At 43.1% G+C, this 27600-nt stretch overlaps 1 protein-coding gene across 4 annotated transcripts in view; it reads left to right on the top strand.

Annotated features, from left to right (window-relative positions):
* CCDC146 (coiled-coil domain containing 146) overlaps positions 1 to 27600 on the top strand; it is a 116802-nt gene that overhangs the window by 8127 nt on the left and 81075 nt on the right. For 3 of the 4 annotated variants that reach the window (XM_053251310.1, XM_053251311.1, XM_053251308.1), the window contains exon 2: positions 3902 to 4131. In XM_053251310.1, coding sequence (XP_053107285.1) covers positions 3919 to 4131 — 213 coding nt within the window. In that variant the 5' untranslated portion in view covers positions 3902 to 3918. Of the gene's footprint in view, positions 1 to 3901; positions 4132 to 27600 lie in introns of those variants that run through there. The other variant, XM_053251312.1, reaches the window with a different exon arrangement.

Here is a 27600-nt window from a genome sequence, read left to right as displayed (position 1 = left end):
TTGTGACAGAGGAATTGTGATTCATTAATGCATAGCTCCACTTGTCATCCAAACCTGGAAGCTATGATTTAACTGTGGCTTACAAACCAGGTTATGAAACCAAATCCTGGTTTCACATCTTGATTTGTAAACCACAGCTCCCAGGATTGGCAACATGTGGAGAATTCCTTGTGCCCCTTTAGTTAAGGTGAGTAGCAAAAATAGGGTTCTGCATTATAAGCCTCAAACTTCTATTGCTTATAAATATGACAGCTTGTGAGCTAGTACATTGAAACTTGGTGTGTGTGATCTACACAATGAGGTCTACAAATGTGCTGAATTTCAAGATTTGATTAAAAATTGTCACAGCTACAGTAAGTTTAAAGGTGCTGAAAATTGACATTTTGATCTTTTTTCTCCAAACTTCAGAACAGTGTACCATAGTCCCCCACCCACTTTTTTTTGTGTGAAAATGGCTGATGTATTCTGTCAGGCTTGTCTAGGAAGACAATCCTTTTTTGATATAGTGAAATTCTGGCCAGTGCTTCAAAAGTCGTTAAGGCTTTGCTGCCCCATTAAAGTCTATGGATAACAAGTGCTAGCAGAGTTATGCAGTGTGTGACTGTTTTGAGCAGAGAGTAACAGAGACAGAGGCACAGTGGAGTTTTTAAGGGACAGTTGGTAAGAAGCTGGTGATTGTATTAAGACTGGGAAACCACCTAAGGGAAGAAAGAGGATGTCTTTCAAGAGGCATTAATGTAAGTTAACAAAGGTTAGGGGAAAGTTGCATAAGACAGGGAAAACAGTACAAATCTAAAAGTTAAGCCTGGATGCATTTTTCTCTTGTTTTGTTTCATAAGAACCCTGACTTCAGTTGCTTATTGGGCTTCAGTGGCCCGGTTCAGACGTACAAGTTAACTGGAGTTAAGCATGGCCAAGGTTTCAGTTCTTAACTCCAAATCACACTGCAGACATTCACTAAGCTGTAGCCAGCCAAACTCCAGTTGAAGGAGAGGGGGGCCCCTCCCTGCTGCCCGGCCGCTGAGGCACATATCTGCTGCCTCTATGATTAGAGTTTGGAATAGGCACAAAACCATGGTTATAGCTGAGTGAGCATTCAGGCATAACACTCCGGTGGCAAAAGCTCAGTTGGCGGCAAAACGTAGAGATAACTGAAGGTTCCAGTTGGAGTTTGGCGAGGCAAACTGGAGTTAGCTTTTGGCCCATAACCACAGTTTCACACGTTCAGGTGTACTTCAGTTACAAGCCCAACCAGCTATAACTGTGGTTATCCTGTACATCTGAACTTGACCAGTAAAGTAAATATTGAGGCGCGTCTCACAATCAGTGAGATCCGGTTTTGCGGGGAGAGTGGGCTAAGCCCACTCTTCCCGCAGGCGAGCAGGGTGGGAGCCCTGGACAGCTGGATTGGCTGCGCACACGACTGCTGGCTCCGTGACGGAGCCCGCAGGGGCTGGGGAGTTCGAGGGCTGCGTGGCCCCCGGAAGCTCCGGTATACCCTGTGCAAGTGCGCAGGGCATACTGGGGAGACCCCCGAGCTGGGAGGCTGCTTTTCAGCCTCCTGCTAGGGGTCTACTCATGAGTAGCTGTGCCGCGGCTACTCACGATCCCAAAAACCGAATTTGCGGAGCACTCACTCTGAAAACCCGGTTTAAGGGGCAGGCTACCCACTCATGAACCACTGGGCTCGCAGCTGAGCTCGGTGGTTCACACGATTGTAGGAAACTGGGCTAGCGGAGGCTAGCCCGATTTTCAACAATCGTGTGAATAGCCTCTAAGTTAGGTAATTATATTTGTGTATACCATTAGCAGAAATGGTCGTTTCTCTTGGCAAGTAAAACTTGGTTATTTGTTTTAAATGAGTGTAGATTTGTAAACCCCTGTGCCTAAAGCAACACTCCACTACCTAGTAGCAGGAACAGGAAGTTAAAGAGAGAAAACTGTAGAAAGAGAAACACAGTAGCCAAGGCTGCATGTGAATTTGGTGTTAGTTTGTTTTTGGTTTTCCTGACATAGGGTTGGGATGGTGGCAGTGAGGAGTTGGGAGAGTGTAGCAGTCATTGAAGGGGTGGGGGGAATCCAGTTAGTGGGAAAAGATGACAAGCTGGTTGCCTTAGCGTTATGGATTCTCCTGGCTCCTTTGAGCATGTCACAGCCCCCTTCTGCTAGGGCCACTTGCAGTACCCAAGTTGCAGGGAGTCTTCATTGATTTAGGCGGCCAAGACTTGCATTTGCTTTCCACATGTGCATTTGTGATGAGAATGGGTGTGTTTCGGCCAGGGGCGTAGCTATAATTGAGTGAAAGGGTTCAAAGAACACGGGCCCCCAGCTCCTGAGGGCCTCCAGCTCCACCCCTCCCTATTTTCTTCATTATGTCCCTCACTCTGGGCGGCTGCCAGAGAGAGGGATGAACACGGGCCCCCTTTCCCCTAGCTATGCCCCTGGTTTCGGCCACAGGTTTTGCCACAGAGGTGCAGTTGAAGTATATATTTAAAAGGATTAAATACTATGCAGATTAAAAATGCTCTGTTTCATTGCCATATGTGCATGTTTATGTAGTGCAGAAACAGTTGATTGTGCAATGTTTTGTTTTCTGTAGGAGGTATTAGCAGAGGGTGTTTTGTGTGTTTTTTCAATTCCTAAGCAATGCAGCTGCTGACATCTTTCTGAAAAGCAGAATGTCCTTGAAGACAATCCAAACAGTTTTGAGGCCAGCTCGCACTTGTAGCCTTCAAAGATTTTTTTGACCCTTGTACAGTGATGTCTCTTTAAAAGGAAAAGAAAAAAAACCCAGATGTAGCTAGCTATGTTTTATCCTTGATATCTGCGTTTTGCTTTAACTTGGTGTGGTATGCTCTTCAAATAAACAAATGTATTTTGCTAAAAAATCAGACCATCGTTCAGTCTGATTTTAATATATCTGGAAAAGTTACACTTTTCCAAATTCACAGCTTTTGTTCATTTCACTTAAAAAGAGCATAGGATTCATTCCACCATTCCAATTATTACAACTTTCTGTGCAAGACAAGGGAAAGCAATCTTTCTTATAGCTCTGAAATGCAGTAACTTCTAAGTGTTGTGGCCTTTTTTAGCCTACTTTCCAGAAGGCTTATGAGATCACCTGGCATTCTGTGTATCCGTGTGTGTGTGTGTGTGTGTGTGTGTGTGTGTGTGTGTGTGTGTGTGACCTTTCTAGTAGTGGTATTTCGCTTCATCAGTACTACTGGAAGTTGTGTGTATGGAAGGATGTAAGTAAAGATAAAGTGTGCCATTGACTCCTGGTGGTTGTCTTTGGTAGAATACAGGAGGGGTTTACCATTGCCTCCTCCCGTGCAGTATAAGATGATGCCTTTCAGCATCTTCCTATATCGCTGCTGCCTGATAAAGGTACCAGCGGGGATTTTGAACCAGCAACCTCATGCTTGCGAGGCAAGTCATTTCCTGCTGCGTCATTAGGTGGCTTCAAGGAAGGATGTAGGTTGACTTTTAGATCATGTATTTGCAACCTAACTCTGGTAGCCTTTGGTATTGTTCATAACTATTGCTCAACATTCAGTTACAAAAGCTGGATAGGGAAGTTTTTGTTTTTCCTATTAACATTTCATTGGGTTTGTTGATACACAGTAAACAAGGCGCTTCAATTGCTTGCTCATTAAAAACAAATTCTACATTTCAGAACCATTCAGTGCATGGAATAATAACTGTTCCTGCTCCCTCCCTCTTCGTTTCTCTTCTCTGTTAATGATCTGTTAATGATCCCTATTTTGTTCTATATAAGCCAATCATAGTCCTAACGATTAATTCTGAATGCTGGTTGTTCTTTCCTCTCTAATTTTAATTTATTTTCTATAAGATCAAAACAACTATCTGTTAAACATGATGGTTTGTTGCTACTTTTCAGAATTTTGAAAGGGGAAAATGAGTGATTCTAAAGAAGAGAGTTCCACTTCCAGTGAGTCTGAACGTGAACCTGAACCTGAACCTGAATCTGAATCTGAATCGGAACCGGAACCGGAACCGGAACCAGAGAATCCTGAGGATCCAATTTATGCCATAGCGCCAACAATAAATATCCAAGATGAAGGTTCCATTGATGTGGCTACAAGTCCTGCATTTCAGTACCTTGATGAGGTAAAGTACTTATAGCTTCCTTTTGGTAAGCTGGTTATATATTACTGTAAAGCACAAAAACATTTATTGTTGTCATTATTTTCCTTTAGAATGCAGGCTTATGAGATCACCATGTCCACATGTGTGTATGTACCTGATAACGTTTGTGCTGATAGTCCAATACAAACCAAATCAACAGTACATGGATGGGATCTTCAGGGACTCCGATGGGGGTATTTTTATTTCAGTCTGCCATCTTGTGTTTAAGATGGCAACCACTCATTATATCAACATAAACCCTTTAGAATTCATTTGTTTACAGTTTAGTTCAAAATCACAATACATAGTACAGTTCAAAAATCATAACACATAAGATGGGTGGGGACAAATATATAGCGGACAATCAAATCCAATTTTTAAGTATGATGATCTAACATTATGAATGGATTGCATTCTAAACTCTTAATGTGCCTTGGATGTTGAAAAAAGTGAAAAGTAGATCCCATTAGTTGTTACACAATCAATCAATCAATTTATTTATTACGGCCATAGGCCATGCAGAAAACATACAAAAATTAAAGGAAAGTTAGAAACAGAATATACCAGCAATAGTATGGTACATAATAATGAACAGTAGCTCCTAAAATTTGGATCTTAAACAGGATCTTAATCTAATAGCAACATAGAAGAATTTCGCCATCACCTTGGTAATCTCATTATCTTGATCCTCAAGACAAAAATTCAAATAAAAGGGGTCAGCTCTTCCTGGAAGATGCTCCAATAGAGGGAATATGAGTTCTTTCCTGGTATCAGAGTACAGGGAGCAATAGAGCAACACATGCGAAACAGTTTCAGGGAGGCCTGCACCACAAGGGCATAGGCCATGATCTGACGATCCCCTGTTAAATCCTTTTTCCAGAAGGGCTGAAGGCAACACATTCATGCGGGCCCTAGTAAAAGCTATCCTAAACTAATATTCAAGTCTTCTTTGGACCAAGTCTCTTGAAACAGTAAAATGTCCCATTGTTGCAAGAAGGCGATAAACTCCATATCAAACTTTTTCCCAAGCCACCCAGCTATGTTCCAACTAAGAATTTTCCAATCAGATTGCCTGCAGTTTGCATTATGTTCCTCCAATTCAGCACGGGGATGTAGATCAGATGGAGTCTCTATAAGTGAAAATCTAGAGCCACTTCCTAACCTAGATGTAGCCATCAGGGGATACATTGGTAGAAGACTGGACTCTCCACCAGCAAGTAAGGCAGAATCACTGTTTAAATTGCAAAATCCCCGCTTAGGAGAACCTAGCAGACGATGTCACTTCTGCACAGGGGATTCTGGCAACTTTTCCGGAACTCCACTTATATTTGTAGAGGGAAAGAAAAAATTGGAGATTTTAGTCTGCCTAAGATGGTGGGAATCTAAAATAGGCAAATTATTCAATTGATTAGAGGAAGCAGCAGGGGCCTTCTCCAGCAATACAGGTCTCCCATTAGCCTCCTCAGACAACTTCTTTCTGTGCTTGCGATTTTCTGCTAGAATGTTCTCAAGAGAGATTAGCTTCCTGATATTAGCCCAAAGTCCATCCTTAAGAAGGGATCCATCATTTATTTCAGAAATGCTATCCTCAGCTCGGGATCCCAATAAGCTGGAATTAGAAGGAATAAAAGGGAAGCAGAGGTTCTGAGACTCATGAGTCATCAAAGGATCCCTAAAGTTTAGACCATTCAGATCTTCTGGTTCAGGAGACTCCTCATCCTCCAAGGTCTGCAAGAAATTAAAATCTGCTGACAGTGTTACAACTTCCGAAATTGTTGTAAAAAAAATAGATCTTTGTATTCATCAGAAGGCGGGGGAGTCGGACTAGATGAAACATGGCCATCCAAGACAAAGTCTCCAGGCCAACAGTCCTGAGGAGGGTTCTGTGCCACAGAAAAGGGGTGTCTCCCTAGAACTCCTTTCTGGGAGTTCTCTTTGCGCGTATGATTCCACTCTGGCAAACTGGGGTTTGCAGCCTTGTTAGGAAAGTTCATCTGGTTGACATCCATGTCCACATACTCCTCAAAGACCCTTGTTGGGAAAATTTCCCACACAGCCAAACGATTCCTCATTCTTATCAGTGATTGCGGGATCAAAGCATGATCAAATGTAAGCAAGTGTTTAAGCATATGCGCTTTGGAAGGTCTTAGTTCTGAGAACATCATCAAATCAATGGCTTGTACAGGGAAAGCCAAAATTTGAGCAAGAGACCTACAAATTTGCATTTTTGAATGCCACTTCTGGCGATTGGTTGAATTCAAACAAATGTCCAGAATGAGTTGTTTGGGTTGGTATAATAACTGAAATGTTCTCACATTCCCCCCATAATTATGGTATCCAGAATGAACCGAAGAGGAGACCCCTCCACGAATACTGGAACCAGCATACAGTGGTATTTGACTTGTGAGTGGGGGCTGAAATTCTGTCTGCACACCAACATCAACAGGCTGGTGGTTCTCCTTCAGACTTGTTACTATAGGAGCCCTACGTTTATCATTTAAAACAAACTTAAATAAATAAATAAATAAAATAGTAGTAGTAATAATAATAATAATAATAATAATAATAATAATAATAATAATAATTCGATTTCTATACCGCCATTCCAAAAATGGCTCAGGGCGGTTTACATAGAGAAATAATAAATAAATAAGATGGATCCCTGTCCCCAAAGGGCTCCCAATCTAAAAGAAACATAAGATACACACCAGCAACAGTCACTGGAAGTACTGTGCTGGGGGTGGATAGGGCCAGTTACTCTCCCCCTGCTAAATAAAGAGAATCACCACGGTAAAAGGTGCCTCTTTGCCAAGTTAGCAGGGTTAGCAAGTTAGCAGATAGTTTCTTCAATTCCAAGGCCAACTGGTCCATTTATTCTGAGACTTTAGAAAGGCGTTGGAAAAGGTATTTCAGAGTTTTCAGCACTAATAAAGCCAAATTAGAGGAAAAATCCTCGCTAGAATCGGGTAAGGACGCTTTCCTGGGAGTAGAGGGAGATAAATCAGCTGAGTCATTCAAGAGTATCAGAGAAGGCTCATTCGCTTCACTTAGATTACTAACCGGATTAGAAGATTTGTAGCCTTCACACTTTGATTCTGAACAACTCCCCACCGTGCTGCTTCTCATTCCAACACCTAATTTATCAAAAGCGTGAGTGTCCTTGAGAATATCTGCAGTGCCTCTGCAATTCAGCTTACTTGCATTCTGAGGTAGCTGCAGCTGTCCTGATTGCTCACAAAGTATATCCTTCTCCGCTTGGAATATTTGGTTTGCTTGAGATGTAAAATCCTCTTCTCCCAGGGATTCCCGAACTGAAGGTCTCTCTTCTAATTGCTTATTCAACTTTGTAGTTAGTTTGTTTTGCTTTCTCCTCATGTTTCATTGAGGTTTCAGCCACCTTATCAGCTACAACGCTGACAGTAAAGTAGGAAAAAAACAAACTAAAACAAATAGTGATTAAGATAAGAAGCGGAGCAGAGAGAATCAGCGTCCTTCCCTCAGCGTCGTTAGCCAGAAGTCCCTTCCCCATTAGTTGTTTAATTCAGGAGGATTTCAGATTCGAATCATATAAGACCTATGTCCAATCCCCCCTCACATCACTGAGAATGCCTTTGGTCTGAAACGTCAATATTTATTTAATTATTTATTTAATCATACTTTTATACTGCCTGATATATAAATTTCTAGGCAGTGTACAAAATTTAAAATATTACAAGTCACAAATCAAAATACACGGCAATAAAACAATAGCATAAAATAATTATTAATACAAGTTTTTAAAATTATTAAAATTTATTCTAATTAAAAGCCTGAGAAAACAGGAGAGTCTTGAGGTTCTTCCTGAAAACAGAGAAGGAGATGCTCTTATTTCAGCAGGGAGCTTATTCCAAAGCTCAATATTGTTATTGAGCAACACTCATTTTTAAACCAAATGTATATTTAGTTTGTGTATTTAAGAAATGTGTATCCTATCTTTCTGTGTTATTTTAAAAAAACTCATCACCTTACAGAATGCTAATCATAAGAAACAATATTATAATGAAATGGACTAAAACAAGAATAAAACAGCAGTACAGAATATAACTGGCAAACCAAAAGGAGACATAAGAGCCACTGTTAAAAGCTTCAAAAAAGGATGCTTTTAGCTTGGACCCTAATGAATGATGGCACCAGGCAAATTTCCCGAGTTGGGATGGTGGTGATAGTCCCAAGCTGCTTTGATACCACTGAAAAGGCTCATTTTCTGGAAGTTACCTGCTTGACTTCTGATACTAGGGAAGCCTAGAAAAAGGCTCGGATCTTAACTGATGAACAGATTCATATTGGAGAAACCAATCGTTTAGATACCCTGGTCCTAGACTGATTAGGGTGTTAAAAGTAAGAACTAACAACCTGAATTATTCTCAGAAGCAAAGTGGGAGACACTGAAGTTCTTTCAGTATTGGTGAAATCTCATTACAACTACAGGCTGCAATAAGTAATCTAGCTACCTTTTTTGAAAAAGAACCAATTGAAGTTTCTGAATATCTTTAAAGGACATCCCTACGTGCCATGCATTGTAGTAGTCAAGCCTGAATGTTATAAAAATATAGATAATTGTGGCCAAATCACTTCCTTCCAGAAGTGGGTGCAGCTTGCTTGCCTGGAGAGTGTGGTGAAATATGTTTCATGCTATGGAAGCTATTTGAGCCTCCAGAATCAAAGCTGTATGTAGAAGCATCCTTGATCTACAAACCTAAGTAGAGAAGTATAGTTGGGTATCATCTGCATTTTGATGACACCTCACTCCAAATGCCTGTAGAACTCCATAGCATGGGGCAGAGAGACTCCTGCCTGCAACCTTGGAGAAGCCTCTGCCAGTCTGGGTAAACAATGCTGAGCTAGATGGACCAATGGTCTGACTCAGTATATGGCAGCTTCCTATGTTCCAGTAATCCCTCAGCACTACCTTCTGAGATCTACTTTTAAGATTGGAGTAGAGTCACCAGAGCATGGTGTCTCCAACACCTGCCCAGATGGTTGATCTAGAATACCATTGTCAATTGTATGGAAAGGTGTTAAAAAAGCCAACAGAATTGCACTCCCCCTGTTTTCTCCCAAAGAATGTTGTCAATGAAGGTAACTAAGGTAATCTTAATCCTGGTCCTTGAACCGAAATCATGTTAGAATGGATCCAAATAATCATCCAGGAATGTCTGGAGCTGAGCAGTCACTACTCAATCAAGCACCTTGCTGCCAAATGGGAAACCAGATACAGGCTAGTAGTTTATCAAATTGACATGGTTCAAGAAGATTTCTGAAGGAGTTGTGTCACCATTATCTCCTTCAACAGAGACCGTGCCTTGCTTCAAAGAAGCATTTACAATCTTACAGACCCAATTAGGTACTCTTTCTCAGCCAGATGTTACCATCCATGATGGGTAACTGTTGAACTTATCTCGGTAAGCAAACTCTCTATATTTTCAGGCTGCAAAAACCAAATCACCCAAATAAGAAGACTCAGGTGTTGATAAGGGGACATCCGGTGTCTGGACTGTATTCAGCATGGCATCTGTTGAAGTGGATGTGAACATTTTTTTTCACAAAGCATTTAACAAAAAGGTCACATCAGGCCATTAAATGTTCTAAATGATCTATGCATTCTATTTTTCATTTGATTTACAGATATAGGAAATAAAAATATCTAAGTACCCATTGTGAAAACAATCTTGATTTATCACAGCTAAAACAACATACAGGAAACCATTTTGTCCAAGAGCATGCAAACTGCAGTCAGAGAAAACCTGCACTGTTAACCAAGTGCACTACCTTGTGTTCTTGGTGTTATATGGTGTTAGATCCTTGTTGTGAGTTGAATGTTTCTATTTGTTTTTTCCATTATCTCCTCCCCATAAATATTTTGAACAGAATTCCTAGCAGACTCCCTTTCAAGGTTTTGTTTTATAGAAAGCAACAAAGCCCAAAACAGAATGGCCTAGAATGTCTCAATGAAAAAATAGAACACTTTTTCACATCTTAAAGGTAAAGTGTGCCGTCGAGTCAGTGTCGACTCCTGGCGACCACAGAGCCCTGTGGTTTTCTTTGGTAGAAAACAGGAGGGGTTTACCATTGCCATCTCCCGTGCAGTGTGAGATTATGCCTTTCAGCATCTTCCTATATTGCTGCTGCCCGATATAGGTGTTTCCCATAGTCTGGGAGACTTGCTAGTCAAGTCATTTCCCCGCTGCGCCATTAGGTGGCAGCTATTTGGGGCTTAATGGCAGCAATCTTCATACCCCACCAGATTCTCAGGCACTTGCCAGCCCTGCTGAAAGCTGTGTACATGTGCTCCTCCTACTTGATTTCAATTAAATTTATAAATGCTTAGCACAAATGTACAGCTAGAAAGGAACACAACAATGCAGCACATTTTATATCCATTGCATTTCAGCAGAAGGGACTTCTTGCTGTGGAAGTCTGTGTGTGTGAGATCACACCACAAGATTCTATCACCATAATTGCTCATTAATCAGTGTGTGCTTTAATAAGCATATGTAACAAACGTGCTGCACCATTATGCAGGGAAACACTGACAGGTGAGGGGGTGATATCATTGTTGTATCAATGAGGGGATCAATGAGATCTCAGCTGTGCAAAAAGTTCATTTTATTCCTTCTTCCCTCTCCCCCATTCCCCAGGTTATGCCCATAGCTTCTCCTTAGAAGAGACCAGTACAGTGGTCCGTCGACTTACGAACTACTCGACATAAGTATTTTTCGAGTTACAAACGGCAGTTTTAGATCCGGTTTTAGATGCGGCTTTTTCGACTTACAAATTTTTAGATGGGGTTTCCTCGACTTACGAATTTTACATGTGGTTTCCTTGACTTGCCTGCCTGTTTACTGCCTGTTTATTCTTGAAAAGAAATGTTCCTGTGCAGTTTGCAAGCCTTACTGGGGGTCTGGGTCTTTTTTCTAGGCTCCGGAACGCATTAATCCGTTCCCAATGCATTCCTATGGGAAACCGCTTTTCGACTTACGAACTTTTCGACTTACAAATGTGCATTCGGAACGGATTAATTTCGTAAGTAGAGGGACCACTGTATAAATATTCATAACAACAAATATTAACCATTTAAGATGTGAAAAGGCACCTAATGGCGCAGCGGGGAAATTACTTGATTAGCAAGCCAGAGGTTGCTGGTTCAGATCCCCACTGCTATGTTTCCCAGACTATGGGAAACACCTATATCAGGCAGCAGCGATATAGGAAGATGCTGAAAGGTATCATCTCATATTCGGCGGGAGAAGGCAATGGTAAACCCCTGTTGTATTCTACCAAAGAGAACCACAGGGCTCTGTGGTCACCAGGAGTTGACACCGACTCAACGGCACACTTTACCTTAGCTGCACTGGATAGGGCTTCTCTTTTTTTCCTTTGCATTTTACCACAGCATTTGCCACAGGGGGTAAGACATGCTGTTGTTTATGTCTTTTTTGTTTTGTTTTGTTTTAAACTAAGCTGAATGTACTCAGTACTGCCTCTCCATGGTAAGCAGGGCAATTTGAAAAATAGTAGTAAATATTCCTGAAATGACAGGAAATTTGTTTTGATAGCCTTCCTGAATTTTGTTTGTTTTTTCTTAAGGATCTAATGTACTATTTGATTATATATGGCACCGTATGATGAAAAATAGTGCTACTATAGGGGAATGAACAGCTGCATAATCATTGAGGATATTTTAAAAATTAATAAGATTTTTTTTTAAAAAAAAACTTTTATCCAAATAGAAATAGGCACAGACATGGAGGGCAGAGCAGGCGGTGCTGCTTATCATTGGTGATGACACAGGTATTGTCCAAGGGATGCTCTTGGCATATGGACCAGCAACTCAGTCAGGCAATTGTCTGCTCCATTTACACCCAGGATAACTTTAATATTGCCCAGCTCATCTGCTACTGGGTTTGCTCTGATGTGTGATAGTAACCACCCTTCATGACTATTCTTTGCTCGAAGTGGGAGAAATTAGCTATGATGAGTGCAAACCGGCAAACAGCTACATTGTAACCTTAAAGTAAGAGTGAAAGTTGATTGCAATATGAATACACTGGAATTTAGAATAGGCATGAGTAAAGAGACACAGACAAGTGCCTTGAAAACAAAGAGTTGCTTTATTGTGAGCTAAAAGGGATACAGAATAAGAAAGAGGGTGATTAGGTAAAGATTAATGCCCAGCAGACTAGCTGACAACAGTCTGCCCATAAGGGGTTTAACAGACTCTCTGGTAATGGCTTAGGTTGCCCAAATATACATCTACCATGTCATAGCTAAGGAGAAGAGAGAGAGATTTTGGGGTGAAAGCTTTTGAGAAAGGGATAGAACAAGGATGCTTTCATATCAACCTGGGCATGTTTCTGGGCATGTCCTTCTGGGCATGTCCATTCAGGGCATGTCCTTCTGTGCGTGTGTGTGTGTGTGTGTGTGTGTGTGTGTGTGTGTGAGAGAGAGAGAGAGAGAGAGAGAGAGAGAGAGAGAGAGAGAGAGAGAGAGCATGTGCGCAAGGTGCATTGGCAGCAGCAACAACAGTCACAAGCTACCTGTCTCTCATGGAGAAGAGCCTTGCTAACTGGGCAAAGAGGCACCTTTTACCGTGGTGATTCTCTTTATTTAGCAGGGGGAGAGTAACTGGCCGTATCCACCCCCAGCACAGTACTTCCAGTGACTGTTGCTGGTGTGTGTCTTATGTTTCTTTTTAGAATGTGAGCCCTTTGGGGACAGGGAGCCATCTTATTTGTTATTTCTCGTTGTAAACCGCCCTGAGCCATTTTTGGAAGGGCGGTATAGAAATCAAATTATTATTATTATTATTATTTATTGTGTGAAACATAGTTTGGAGGCATGATGTTAATAGACTAACAAAGTATTTTGAATACTTATTCCATACTTATTGAATACTTATTCCATATACTGCATTTACCTGAATATGAGATGGCTCTGAATTTAAGACTAGCCCTTTTAAAAATAGAGGTTAAATATAGGTTATATCAATATTTACCCAAAAGGAAGAGGACTGAATTTATGATGATCCCCTGATTTCCAACATCAAAAAACTGGGGGAAAACATAGTCTTGGATTCAAGTAAATATAATGAGTGATTCTGTATCAGTCATAGATCCTGTGGGATATCACTTGGGTATCTCCCTTAACAGGATTTATAAGTAGGTGCTTTACTACAAGTAGTAGTCTGAAAATAAATGGAAGTGGGGTGGGGGGACATCTTTCTCCAGCATTACTCACCCCAAACTATTTTTATATTTTTAATAATAATTTTTAATTTAATAACTATAAAGAAAAAGGGAAGAGACCTCCTTGAGGCTTGCCTTCTCTGCAGAGGGAAGGATTAAAGCGGGAAGGAAGCCTGCATTCCATTACCTTTTGTCTCCTTTGTGTGCTGGACTGGTTTGCCCTGCATATGCTCAGATGCAATTAGAGTGGCATCTCCCAGTCCCATTGCAGCTGTGCTAATGACCTGAGGGCAGTAGGAAACATCTAATCAGAATGACCTGTAATCTCAGGAAACTTCACTTCCATATAGGCTAAAATGACGAAGCTTCTGATCTGGTGGTGCATTGAGGTGCGCCAAAATGGTGAATGGAGCAGGCCTTGCAACACATCCACACCTGCATCCCTTGTGTACATTATGTTGATTGTGTCTGTTAGTTACTTTTAAATACTCCTTAATTTTAATCCTTTTAAAATATACTGTCTTGGTCTTAAACATAACATAAGAAACATAAGAACAGCCCTGCTGGATCAGGCCCAAGGCCCATCTAGTCCAGCATCCTGTTTCACACAGTGGCCCACAAGATGCCGCTGGAAGCCACAGACAGGAGTTGAGGGCGTGCCCTCTCACCTGCCATTACTCCCCTGCATCTGGTACTCAGAGGCATCCAGCCTTTGAGGCTGGAGGTGGCCCACAGCCCTCCGACTAGTTGCCATTGATAGACCTCTCCTCCATGAAGTCATCCAAACCCCTCTTAAAGCCATCCAGGTTGTTGGCTGTCACCACATCCTGTGGCAGAGAGTTCCACAAGTGGATCACGCATTGTGTGAAAAAGTACTTCCGTTTGTTGATCCTAGACCTCCTGGCGATCAATTTCATGGAGTGACCCCTGGTTCTAGTGTTGTGTGAGAGGGAAAATAATTTATTTCTCTCCACTTTCTCCACACCATGCATGATTTTATAGACCTCTATCATGTCTCCCCGCAGTCGTCTTTTTTCTAAACTAAAAAGCCCCAGGTGTTGTAGTCTTGCCTCATAAGAAAGGTGCTCTAGGCCCCTGATCATCTTGGTTGCCCTCTTCTGTACCTTCTGCAGTTCAACGATGTCCTTTTAAAGATGTGGTGACCAGAATTGTACGCAGTACTCCAAGTGTGGTCGCACCATAGTTTTGTATAAGGGCATTATAATGTTAGCCGTTTTATTTTCAATCCCCTTTCTAATGATCCCTAGCATGGAATTTGCCTTTTTCACAGCTGCCGCACATTGAGTCGATACTTTCAACTAGCTGTCCACCACAGCCCCAAGATTCCTCTCCTGGTCCGTCACCGACAGCTCGGATCCCATCAGCATATACTTGAATTTGGGGTTTTTCGTCCCAATGTGCATCACTTCACACTTGCTAACATTGAACCGCATTTGCCATTTTGTCGCCCACTCCCCCAGTTTGGAGAGATCCTTTTGGAGCTGCTCACAATCCATTTTGGATTTCACTACCCGGAAGAGTTTGGTATCATCTGCAAATTTGACCAATCGCTGCTTACCCCTGCTTCTAGATCATTTATGAATAAATTAAAAAGCACCGGTCCCAGTACAGATCCTTGGGGGACCCCACTTCTTACTTCCCTCCAATGTGAAAATTCTCCATTTATACCTACCCTCTGTTTCCTGTCTTTCAACCAGTTAGCAATCCACACATGTACTTGTCCCCTTATCCCATGACCGCTAAGTTTCCTCAGGAATCTTTGATGAGGAACTTTGTCAAAAGCTTTTTGGAAGTCCAGGTAGACTATGTCAACTGGATCACCTTGATCCACACATTCGTTGACACTCTCAAAGAAGTCCAAAAGGTTGGTGAGGCAAGATTTACCTTTGCGGAAGCCATGCTGGCTCACTCCCAGCAGGGTCTGTTCTTCTAGGTGCTTTACAATTTTATCCTCGAGGATGCTTTCCATCAATTTGCCTGGAATGGACGTTAGGCTAACCGGCCTGTAATTTCCCGGATCGCCCCTGGATGCCTTCTATAAAATTTGCGTTACATTTGCTACTCTCCAGTCCTCTGGTACAGAGCCCGATTTCAGGGATAAGTTAAATATTTTAGCAAGGAGGTCAGCAATTTCACATTTGCGTTCTTTGACAACTCTTGGATGGATGCCATCTGGCCCTGGTGATTTGTTAGCTTTCAGTTTTTCCAGACAGTTTAGTACATCATCTCTTGTCACTTCTATCTGACTCAGCTCTCTAGCCTCCATCCCTAAAAAAGCCTGGTTCAGGAACAGTTATATGCTCAGTATCCTCTGCCGTGAAGACAGATGCAAAGAACTCATTCAGCTTCTCTGCAACCTCCATATCCTCCTTAATAATCCCTTTCACTCCCTCATTGTCTAATGGTCCAACTGCCTCCCTGGCAGGTTTCCTGCTTCTGATGTACTTAAAGAAGTTTTTGTTATTCCCCTTGATACTTTGGCTAAATGTTCCTCAAATTCTCTTTTTGCCTCCCTTATTGTCACCTTGCATTTCTTTTGCCAGAGTTGGTGTTCCTTTCTGTTCTCTTCGTTTGGACAGGCCTTCCAATTTCGGAAGGAAGTCTTCTTCCCTTTTATGGCTTCCTTGACGGTACCCGTTAGCCATGCTGGCATCCTCCTGGACTTAGAGGTACCTTTCCTCCTTTTGGGTATACATTCTAACTGGGCTTCTAGTATTGTGGTTTTGAGTAGACTCCATGCACTCTGGAGCGAAGTGACTCTCCTGATTTCCCCCCTCAGCTTTGTTTTCACCATACTCCTCATTTTGGAGAAGTTTCCTCTTCTGAAATTCAAAATGTCTGTGTTAGACATCCTTGGTGATTCCCTCCCTGCATGTATGCTGAATTTAATGGCACTGTGGTCACTGTTCCCTAAAGGGTCGATGACACTGATGTCACGCACCAGGTCCTGGGTGTCACTCAGAATTAGATCCAAGGTTACCTTCTCTCTGGTTGGTTCCATGACCAACTGTTCTAGGGCACAGTCATTTAGCATATCTAGAAATTTGACCTCTTTGTCCTGACTTGAATGTGAATTTACCCAGTCTATGTGTGGGTAATTGAAATCACCCATAATTACAGCCCTGCCTCTCCTTGACGCCTCCCTGATTTCCTCCTGCAACTCCCAGTCACTGTCGGCATTATGATCCGGAGGGCGATAGCACGTCCCCAGTAGCACGTTTCCTTTCCGGCCTTGTATTGTCACCCACAGGGTTTCTGTGGAGGACTCCAGTCCTCCTAGGTTTTCTAGCTTGTTAGATTCTATCCCTTCTTTAACATACAGTGCTACCCCTCCTCCAGGGCGCCCCTCCCTGTCCTTTCTATAGAGTTTATACCCAGGGATAACAGTGTCCCACTGGTTCTCACTGTTCCACCATGTTTCTGTTATGCCCACTATATCTATTTCTGCGTTAGCAACCAAGCACTCCAGCTCACCCATCTTGGCTCGGAGGCTTCTGGCACTGGCATATAAGCACCTATATGCCGAATCTCTCCCCTGATGTATGCTATTCTTTTGACTCTTTGATCTGCTGGCACAGGCTCCCGTCTGCTCTTTATGCGGTTCTGCTCTGTCCCCTTCTGTTTTATCTGAATTCTTTGCAGCCTCGCACTTTAAAGGATGGCTTTTGCCAAACGGGATACTGCCCAGGTCCCATCGGCTGTTCCCCAGGTGTCATTTTAAAAGCTGCTCTGCAACCTTTTTTATTTTAAGTGCCAGCAGTCTGGTTCCATCTTGGTTCAAGTGCAGCCCGTCCCTCTTGTACAGGCCTTGCTTGCCCCAAAATGTGTCCCAGTGCCTAACAAATCTAAACCCCTCCTCCCGGCACCAACGTCTCATCCACGCATTGAAACCCCTCAGCTCTGCCTGTCTCACTGTACTTGCGCGTGGAACAGGTAGCATTTCTGAGAACGGATTTGTTCCCTGAGAACCAGGAACTTCTTGCACCGAGCACACACCCATGACTTCTGTCCATGGGGCAAATAGTCATACATGTGGCACTCTGTGCAATACACTGGGAAGTGCCCCTTCCCCTGCTGACCTTCTGTCTTCATACTCTTTTTGTTGGCTGTTTACAGTATTTAGGGAGCTTATTGTCCGTTTATTAGATAGTTTATTAGGATAGGTCTCAGCTGTAATGGTCAACTATTTAACTGTCCAAACAGCCTTTCCCAAGAATATGAGGGAAACGAGGGAGGGATATATACTTACATTCTCTTCTCCACCAGGCTCCTTGTGATCCTTGTGATCGCAGGGGCTTGTTCCAGGCTCCCCCGCACACTTCCCACTAAACTCCTGCAAAACTCCTACGTCCTGTTTGCTATCCCTGTTCACTATGCTCTGTTCACTAAGTCTTGACAGTTCTAGTGTCACCATGGACAAAATGCAAGCCCTCAGCACTGGTGAGGTATTGTGATAGAGAACTTGTTGATCTCTTCTTAATCTGAGTGTCCCATTGTGAAGACAGCTACGGTGAATAACACATCATAGTGTTTGGAAGCAGCTCTCCATTTGCTTATCATAGAAGATACAACTGAAATAATCACAGCTTTTATTGAATCACAGCTTTTTGATGATGTTCTGAGTTTGGACAGCATCACAGAGAAATCAGATCGCCACTTTTCTGTTCTTGCGCAACTCCTGTGCCAAAAAAAGCTGCATGTTAGCAGAGTAAGAAGTACAACTTTTCTTATTGCTATAACTCCATGCTGGGTCTGCACCTACTCCATCTGCCCAGCTTCTGGTCCTAAAAGATTTTGGGGGGCCCCTGTTGTCTTCAATTCCTTCAGTAGTAGATTCAGCCAGTGATCCTAAGTCAGGGATGGCATCACACTGATAAAACATGTCTAAAATAATTAATTAATACTTCTTGGTGCCACAGACATACTGGAAAGTTGACAAGGATAATTTTGCAAGATGTTGCTTTCCTAACTGCTGTAAAGCTGTCAACAGTACAGTCAATAGTGAAAAATATGAAGTTGAGTTCTGTCTTTCCACTTTTTAAAAAAAACGTGTCTCAGTGCAAATTCTGTGATATAAACAAATACATTCTCAGAGGATTTAGTAACAAATATTTCTAAAGTTAAGAGACTCAAAGTGCACAGTGAACCTATAGCACAACAAGTTTGTACTAAATATGGAGATAGTGAAAGTGCAACATTTTGTCTTTAGACTATGCCCTCCATATATCAATTGCCTAAAGAGCAATTGGGGAAATCTCATTTTGCTCATTGGAGACAAAGAATTCCATTAATACAAGTAAATCAGGAATGATCACAGACTCATTGAATTCAGAGCCATTCTTGAGGTCTGCAGAGATGCAGACTTTCTTCCCATCAGAGGAGCAATTGTTTGTGCCACATAAATGCTTTTCCAAGCTTGTCTGAAGGCAGAAGAGTACATTGACATCCCACTCTTCCTCCAAAGAGTTATGGGTAATGTACATGATTCCTGTTTTATAGCAACTGGCACAAGTTCATCCAGTTCATAGTTGAACTAGAATTTGAACCCGAGTCTCTCCAGGCATAACCATTATATCATGCCAACTCTCACATAAGTTTTCAGTTCCTGAGTTGGCTAGATCTACTCTTCGAAGCCTGCAACACACTTGGAAAAACTGTGTGTGGTTAGTTTTAACCATAATGTTGTTCTCGGTGGATCAGGTTTGCTGGTATCCCAGCTACATGATGCAACCTGGATATTTTCTCATGTCATCTTTTTTCATGGATTGTGTTAGATATTGGGTGGAATCCTAAGGGCTAAGCATGGAGTGGTCACATGCCTGCCAGGACTTGGTTTCCTTTGTACCCCAAAAGCCACTTCTGAAATACAGGAGAACCTGTTGGTGGCCTCAGATGTGGTGCAAGAGGTCAGAACAGGAAACTGAACTGGTATGGAGTAGAGCCACCATTGTGTGGATGGGTCCAAAGAACCCGGCCATCACTTCCTGTGGAGCTGTCCGTGGATGCCCTAGCCACACCCCCTGCATCAGACACACAGCTCTGTTTGCAAGGCTGACTTGGGAGCCTGACTGGGGAGCACCTTTCCCTTCCTTGACAGTTAGAGAGACAACCCAGCGCAGGCAGAAGCATCTCTCAAACAGAATGTTCCAAAGAGTTGTATACGTGTGGGTTACTTTGCATCCTTATTATCAGCATTAAGTTGATAATAATACCTAGGAATTGCATTGGTTGAATCAGGGTACCCTGAATCAATTTACATATTAAAAATAACGGTGCTGTTACAAGATGTGAAAAGCAATGGAAATTGCCCAGCTTCCCAGGGCTGAGAGAAGAATATTGTGGAACTGGCATGGAATGACAACTCTGTTGCTTAATGTTGACTCCAAGTTTCTGAAATATGTATGCATCTATTTATTTAAATTTAACCTTAGTCTAGCAGTGCCTTGGTATTTTTCCTTGTGAAAGCCTCTTCTGTTTGCTAATATTCGAGAAGCGGTATATAAGCTACCAGCAAATATTTTAATAATTTCAGGTCATTTTGGATGTATATGACTTTCCATCTACTACGTTTATTTACCAGACAAACTATGTTCATATTCATGCTGGTAGACATACCTTTTTATTCTGGTGCAAATCCCACAATACTTAGTCCTAGATTCTACTAGCAAACTCTATAATAAACATTGGCATTCATGCTGATGGTCACATTATCACCACTGTGTTGATTTCCCAAGTGACCAGTTTGGCCGAATAGAAAGTGCTTACTTAATTGCTATTAAGATCCCCGTAGGTGGAGGTGAAGGCAACATCTGTCTATCCTTCTTATGCCAATGTAGTTGTAAGGCTTTTATCTTGTTCCAAAAGCCTCTCAAGCATGTAAGAGTTAGAATGTGCCATTGTGTTTGGATAAGCCAATGCCTGGAAGTGTTTTTTTGAAAACTGTTTCTGACTGCATGTTTTCATAGTTGTGAACTGGAGGTACAGAAGCTACATGAACTTGAAGCACACAGTGAATACCACCATGTAAAAAGATGGCAATGAGCAAAAGTCTACAAATTACTACAGAATGTGATACTACTGTATTTTTCTGAGTTTTTTATGCCTTCATGCATAATGAACACTTGGTGCTGTGGTAGTCTGATGGCATTCTGGCTGCATGCTGCATTAGCAGCTCTTCTCTCCTTTGCCATTCCCTTAGCCTGCCTGGCAGTTTGGCCTGCCCTCCCAGCTGGACTTCCTAACCCTGCTCTCCCAGTTCAACAGCATCTGAAGGATTGGGATTAGCCTAACTACAGCTCACACCATCACCTCCAACCACAATGTATTGTTGTTGCAGGTGCTAGGAATTGAAGTTCAGCAACAGCTGGAGGGCCAAAATTGCCCTGCCCTGCTCTATCACAGGAGTGGGCAGTCTTGGCCCTCCTGCTGTTGTTGAACAGCTCCCATTACCACAACAACAAGAAGTTGTGGCAGTGGATGATGGGAGTTGTAGTTCATTAACAGTAACAAGGCCACTTTGACTTCTTGAAAACTCAAAGCTTGCTCGCTCTCTACACACATATCATGATCAGAAATAGATGATAGATAATTTCAACTACTTTACTTCTGCTAGCAACTTTAGCTATTTTAACAATTTTATTGTTGCTGATCTGCAGAGGAACACGGGGTGGCTTGGCACTCCAGAGGGAGGCCCAGCTTAGAACTGCAGGTGAGGCAGGATGGGAGATGTCCATCAGCATTGTCTTTGACAAAACCTTCAAATTCTGTCTCAAAACCTGTGGATTCAAATATTTTCTGAAGGCTGTCATCTTCAGAGCTTCCCATCCCACATGCGAGGAAACATTTCTTGAAGCCTCACTGTTTGATGGCAGGATCTGTTGCCTCCCATGTCCCATACCTCTTTGATCCACTGAACAATAAGAGGAAGGTCTGGCTTCTTCTGACAGCCTGATGGGGCTAATGCCTACTTTCCACACTACAGCCACTCATTGCATTTCTTCGTTGAGCCACTGCTTGAGTGGCTGGTTGCAACTCATGCCCATGACCTGCAATTAGCTCATCATACCCCCTGAGATGATTACAAGGTCAGTCTGGTTTTCAGACAGGATAGATTTTATGGATGATGTTCTGTGGCATCTCTGCATGATTAGTACCAGCATGTGCTATCCCTCTAAAAGGGCATTTAATTCAGATAGATCTAAGCCACTCCTCAGTTAAATGTTGATCCATCCATCCCCATTTGTGCACATGAACTACCAGACCATGGGGCCACCTTGTATTCTTGGGGGAAGTCTTCCTTTTAAACACTCATCTCATAAGAACAGCCCTGCTGGATCAGGCCCAAGGACCCTCAAGGCCAGCATCCTCTTTGGCACAGTGGCCCACCAGATTCCTCTGGGAAGCCCACAGACAAGAGCTGAGGGCATGCCCTCTCTCCTGCTGTTACTCCCCTGCATTGTGTGGAAAAGTACTTCCTTTTGTCGGTCCTAAATTTCTTGGCAATCCCAAATTTCATGGGATGACTTCTGGTTCTAGTATTATGAGAGGGGGGAGGGGGAATTTCTCTCTATCAATTTTCTCCACATCATGCATGATTTTATAGACCTCTATCATGTCTCCCATAAGTTGTCCTTTTTCTAAACTAAAAGGTCCTGGGTGTTGTAGTCTTATCTTGTAAGAAAGGTGCTCTAGGTTCCTGATCACCTTAGTTGCCCTCTTCTGCACCTTCTCCAGTTCTACAATGTCCTTTATAAGATATGATTACCCGAACTGTACACAGTACTCCAGATGTGGCTGCACCATAGTTTTGTATAAGAGCATTATAACATCAGCAATTTTATTTTCAATCTCCTTCCTAATGATCCCAAGCATGGAATTGGCCTTTTTCATAGCTGCCACACACTGAGTCGACACTTTCAACGAGCTGTCCACCATGACCCCAAGATCCCTCTCCTGGTCAGTCATTGACAGCTCAGATGTGAAGTTGGAGTCCCCCCCCCGCCCCAGTATGCATCATTTTACACTTGCTAACATTGAACCACATTTGCCCCCCACTCCCCCTGTTTAAAGAGATCCTTTTAGAACTCCTCAATCTGTTTTGGATTTCACTATACTAAATAGTTTGGTGTCATCTGCAAATCTGGCCACTGCGCTGGTTATCCCAACTTCTAAATCATTTATGAATATATTAAAAAGCACCAGTCCCAGAACAGATCCCTGGGGGACCCCACTTCTTACTTCCCTCCTTTTAGATAACTGTCCATTTATGCCTATCCTCTGTTTCCTGTCCTTCAAACCAGTTACCAATCCACATATGAACCTGTCCCCTTATCCCATGACTGCTAGGTTTTCTCAAGAGTCTTTGATGAGGAATGTTGTTGAAAGCTTTTGGGAAGTCCAAGTATACTATGTCAACAGGATCACCATTATCCATACGGCTGTTGACACTCTCAAAGACCTCCGAAAGGTTGGTGAAGCAAGATTTACCTTTGCAAAAGCCATGCTGGTTCTCTTTCAGCAGGGCTGGTTCTTCTACTTGCTTAACCATTTAATTACGAGAATGCTTTCCAATAATTTCATGGCACAGGCATTAAGCTAACTGGGCTATAATTTCCTGAATCACCCCTGGATCCCTTTTTGAAAACCAGTGTTACATTGGCTACTTCCCAGTCATCTAGTACAGAGCCTGATTGTAGGGATAAGTTGCATATTTTTTCAAGGAGGCCAGCAGTTTCACATTCAAGTTCTTTAAGGACTCTTGGGTGGATGCTATCTGGCCCTTGTGGTTTTTTAATTTTTAATTTTTCCAGACAGTTTAGAACATCATCTCATCACCTCTGTCTGACTCAGATCTCTAGCCTCTGTCCCCGAGAAGCTTAGTTCAGGCAAAGATATGTGCACGGTATCCTCTGCCATGAAGACCAATACACATTTTGCTTCTCTGCAATCTCCATATTCTCCTTAATAATTTCTTTCACTCCCTCATCATCTAACAGACCAACTGCCTCCCTGGCAAGTTTCCTGCTTCTGATGTATTTAAAGTAGTTTTTGTTATTCCCCTTAATGTTTTTAGTTAAATGTTCCTCACACTCTCGTTTCACCTCCTTTATTGTCACCTTGCATTTATTTTGTCAGAGTTTGTGTTCCTTTCTGTTCTCTTCATTTGGGCAGGCCTTCCAATTTCAGAAGGAAGACTACTTCACCTTTATAGCTTCCTTGACTTTACCTGTTAGCCATGCTTCCACCATGCTTTTGGTGGAATCTTTCCCTTTTTTTGGTATCCATTCTAACTGGGATTCTTTTATTGTGGTCTTAAATAAACTCCATCATTCCAGAGTGAAGTGACTCTCTTGATTTTCCGTTTAGTTTTCTTTTCACCAAACTCCTCATTTTAGATAAGTTTCCTCTTTTGAAGTTTAAATTGTCTGTGTTAGACTTCCTTGGCAATTCTCTCTTTGCATATATGCTGATCACACTTTGGTCACTGTTCCCTAAAGGTTCCATGACACTGACATTTCACACCAGCTCCTGTGTACTACTTAGGATTAAGTCCAAGGTCTCCTTCTCTCTGTTGGTTCCATGACCCAGCTGTTCTTGGGCACAGTCATTCAACTTACCTAGAAATCTAGCCTCTTTGACATTACTTGAATGTGAAGGCAAGTCTTTCGATTGGTGAGACTCGCCCAGAGTCGGTTTGTGGTGAGAGTCTATGTCTACGGGGAGCCCCCTCTCCCCGTAGACGACCAGAGGGGAAGCCCTGGGTGGCCAGATCGGCCACTCACACGACTGTCGGCTCTGTCACAGAGCCAACGGGGGGGGGGGGGCTTGGGAGTTCAGGGGCCGCCTGGCCCCCAGAAGTTCCAGCATACTCTGCGCGAGCACACAGAGCATGCTGGAGAGACCCCCGAGCCGGGAGGCTGCTTTTTAGCCTCTCAGTCAGGGGTCTCCTTGTGAGTTGCCATGGTGCAGAGCCACGCCACAGCAACACACGATCCGGAAACCTCGGTTATCGGAGCGCTAGCTCCGCTAACCTGGGCTAAGGGGAGGGCTTCGCAAGCGAGTTACCCGCTTTGAGGCAACTGGGCTCACCTGCGAGCCCGGTGGATCTCACATTCTGCTAAAATTGGGCTAGGCTCCCCTAACCCAATTTTAGCTGATCATGAGAATAGCCTCTATGTGTGGGTAATTGAAGTCTACCATTATTACAGCTCTGCCTTTCTATGACGCTTTCCTGATTTCCTTCTGCAACTTCCAGTCACTGCCAGTCACTGTCAGCATTTTGATCAGGAGGGGCAATAGCACATTCCTAGTACCCCATCTCCTTTCAGGCCTTGTATTGTGACTCACAGAGTTTCTGTGGAGGACTCCAGTCTTCCTAGGTTTTCTAGCTTGTTAGATTCTATCCCTTCTTTAATATACTCCACTCCCAATTCATCTCTCCCTGTCCTTTCTATAGAGTTTATATCCAGGAATAACTCTGGCCCATGGGATCTCACTGTTCCACCATGTTTCCATTACACCCACTATATCTGTTTTCTTTAGTAACTCAGCACTCCAGCTCTCCCATCTTGGCTTGGAGGCTTCTGGCATTGGCATATAAGCACCTATACACTTAATCTCTTACCTGATGTGTGTTATCTTTCTTATGGCCATTTGATCATTTTGACCAACTAGCAATCCTTCTGTCTGCTCTTTACTTGATTCTCCTCTGTCTCCTTCTGGTTGTAGGAGAAGAATGGCAGCTCAACTCCCATTAGAAGAGCAAAGCTAGTTTGGGGAGAATTCAGCCAAGCAAGAGGTCTGGAGACAGTTCTTTCAGTTTGAAGAACAAGAAGAATTGATTTAGAAGTTACAAAAAGATAGGAAAGCTGGGCTTAAGGCTGAAAGTCTCTGGAGAGACAAAAATTGAGACTAATACTGAAAGAACAAAGAGGAGAGGAGTCCAGAACTTATGACCCTAACCACCCCCCCCAGTTGTCACTATGAGTCATCGCAGCTGAGAGCTGATGCTACCAGGGTCCTAGCTCCAACAGTGGTTTATCTGGAGCATATAAACCCTCACACTTTAAGGGATGGCATTTGCTGAACTGGATACTGCCCAGCTCCTGTCAGCTATCCTCCAGACGTCATTTTAAAAGCTGATCTGTGACATTTCAATCCCGCCTTTGGATTGTTTTTAATGAAAGGTGGTATATAAATTTAACAGTAAATAGAAAATAAATAATTTTTTTGGTTTGGTTCCATCTTGGTTCAAGTGGAGCCCGTCCCTTTTGTAGAGGCTCATCTTGTCCCAAAATGTATCCCAATGCCTAACAAATCTGAATCCCTCCTCCCAGAACCACCATCTCATCCATGCATTGAGTCCCCTCAGCATTGCCTGTCTCACTGGCCCTGCACATGGAACATATAGCATTTCTGAGAATGCAATCTTGGGTGTCCTGGACTTCAATATGCTACCTAGCAGCCTATATTTTGCTGCCAGGACCTCCAACTCCATTTCCCAATATCATTGGTGCCAACATACACCACAACAACTGAATCCTTTTAGGGATGTGCACAGAACCAGTGCACTCCCGGAAGGATGGGGGGAGGGGTTGTTTTAAGGCACAAGGAAGCTTCCTTACCTGCCCTGCCACATTTCCCCTGCCAGCGCTGCTGTCAGAATTGCTGGCATGGGGCAGCTGCATACCTTCTTGCCGCCCTGGTCAGTGTAATACCAGAAGTGGCTGGCGTGTGTGCACACATCATACATGTGCACTGGCCAGTTCCAGTATTATGCAGACCAGGGTGGCAAGAGTGTATGCAGCTACCCTGCACCAGCAATTCTGACAGCAGTGCTGGTGGGGGAAATGTGGCATGGAAGTTAAGGACACTCTCCCCACCACCGAACCGGCTTAAATGCTGGTCTTTCAAACCAGTTTGGCAGTCTGTGAATAGACTGCCGAACTAGTTTGTGCACACCCCTAACTCCTACCCAGAACTGCCTAGCAACCTATCTCGATGCCACACAACATCTTCAGCCTTCACACCAAGGAGGCAAGTCTACACACGGGTCACAGGCCCATCTTTCTATACCCCTAATGGTTGAATCACCCACTACTAGGAGGCCCCCACACCCCAGAGGAGTATCCCCATATGAGAGGATATGGGCTCATGATCCATGGAAGGGGTCCCTTCTAACGGAGCATTTCCCTTTTCCTCTGAATGATGTCTTCCTACCCTGAGATCTCCATTCTCCATGACAGCAGAGGAGCCATTAGCCTGGGAATGGGATGCCACTATCACCTATTCAAAGATCTCGTCTTTGTACATCTCTCACTCTCTGAGCTTCTCCAGATCAGCCACCTTGGCTTCAAGGCAATGCATTTGTTCCCTGAGCGCCAGGAGCTCCTAGCACCAAGCACATGCACGCAACGTCTGTCCGTTGAACAGATAGTCTTACATACAACACTCTGTGCAATATACTGGGAAGTGCCCCCACCCATGCTGGCTTTCTACCGTCATGATTGATTTTGTTGGCTGTTTAGAGTATTTGGAGATTTTTTTGGAAAGTTAGGTATTAGCTGAAGTTGTCAGCTGTTCAACAGTTTAAACCTTCTTTCCCAAGAACATAAAAGAGGGGGTAGTACTTACGTTCTCTCCCTGCTGGGCTCCCTGTGATCAAGAGCGGCTCCTTTCAAGCTCTCTTGAATAATTCCCAGCTAAACCCCATGCAAAACTTCTATGATACATGTTTGCTAATTCCTGATTGCTAATTTCCTTGGTTGTGTCCTTTTACACAGGGAGTAGGCTTCAAACTGAGGCAACCAGGCTCAACAGGAATACGTTACTCACCTTGCCCTAGCTGGCTCCTCCCACTGTCTCTCTCCAGGAAAAAGGGAAACTAAAACTGAAAGCCACATAGCCACTAAAAGAAGCCCTGGCAAAAAACAAAACAAAACAAAAACCACAGACACACAGACTAGGATGTCTCTCCAACAGCCCCTCAAAATCTCCCCCTTCTCCAGTTTGTTTGAAGAAGAAAAAGTTCTTTTTTAAGAAAAGTTTGCTACCTTCTCAGGTCTGCTTTTCCTCTTCCCAGAGTAGGCTTCCAAAAAATGGTCACATACCAGCATCTACAGTATCAAAAAAGAGCCTTCAGTCTGACAATCCTTCCCATGTCCAGTCCAGGTGAGGTTTCCGGTGTTGAGAAAAATTAAGCCACAGG

Source organism: Hemicordylus capensis, chromosome 5, assembly GCF_027244095.1.
Source record: "Hemicordylus capensis ecotype Gifberg chromosome 5, rHemCap1.1.pri, whole genome shotgun sequence".
NCBI classification, from domain to species: Eukaryota; Metazoa; Chordata; class Lepidosauria; order Squamata; family Cordylidae; genus Hemicordylus; species Hemicordylus capensis.
Note: the sequence above shows the minus strand (reverse complement) of the source record. Positions and strands in the feature narration are given on the sequence as shown.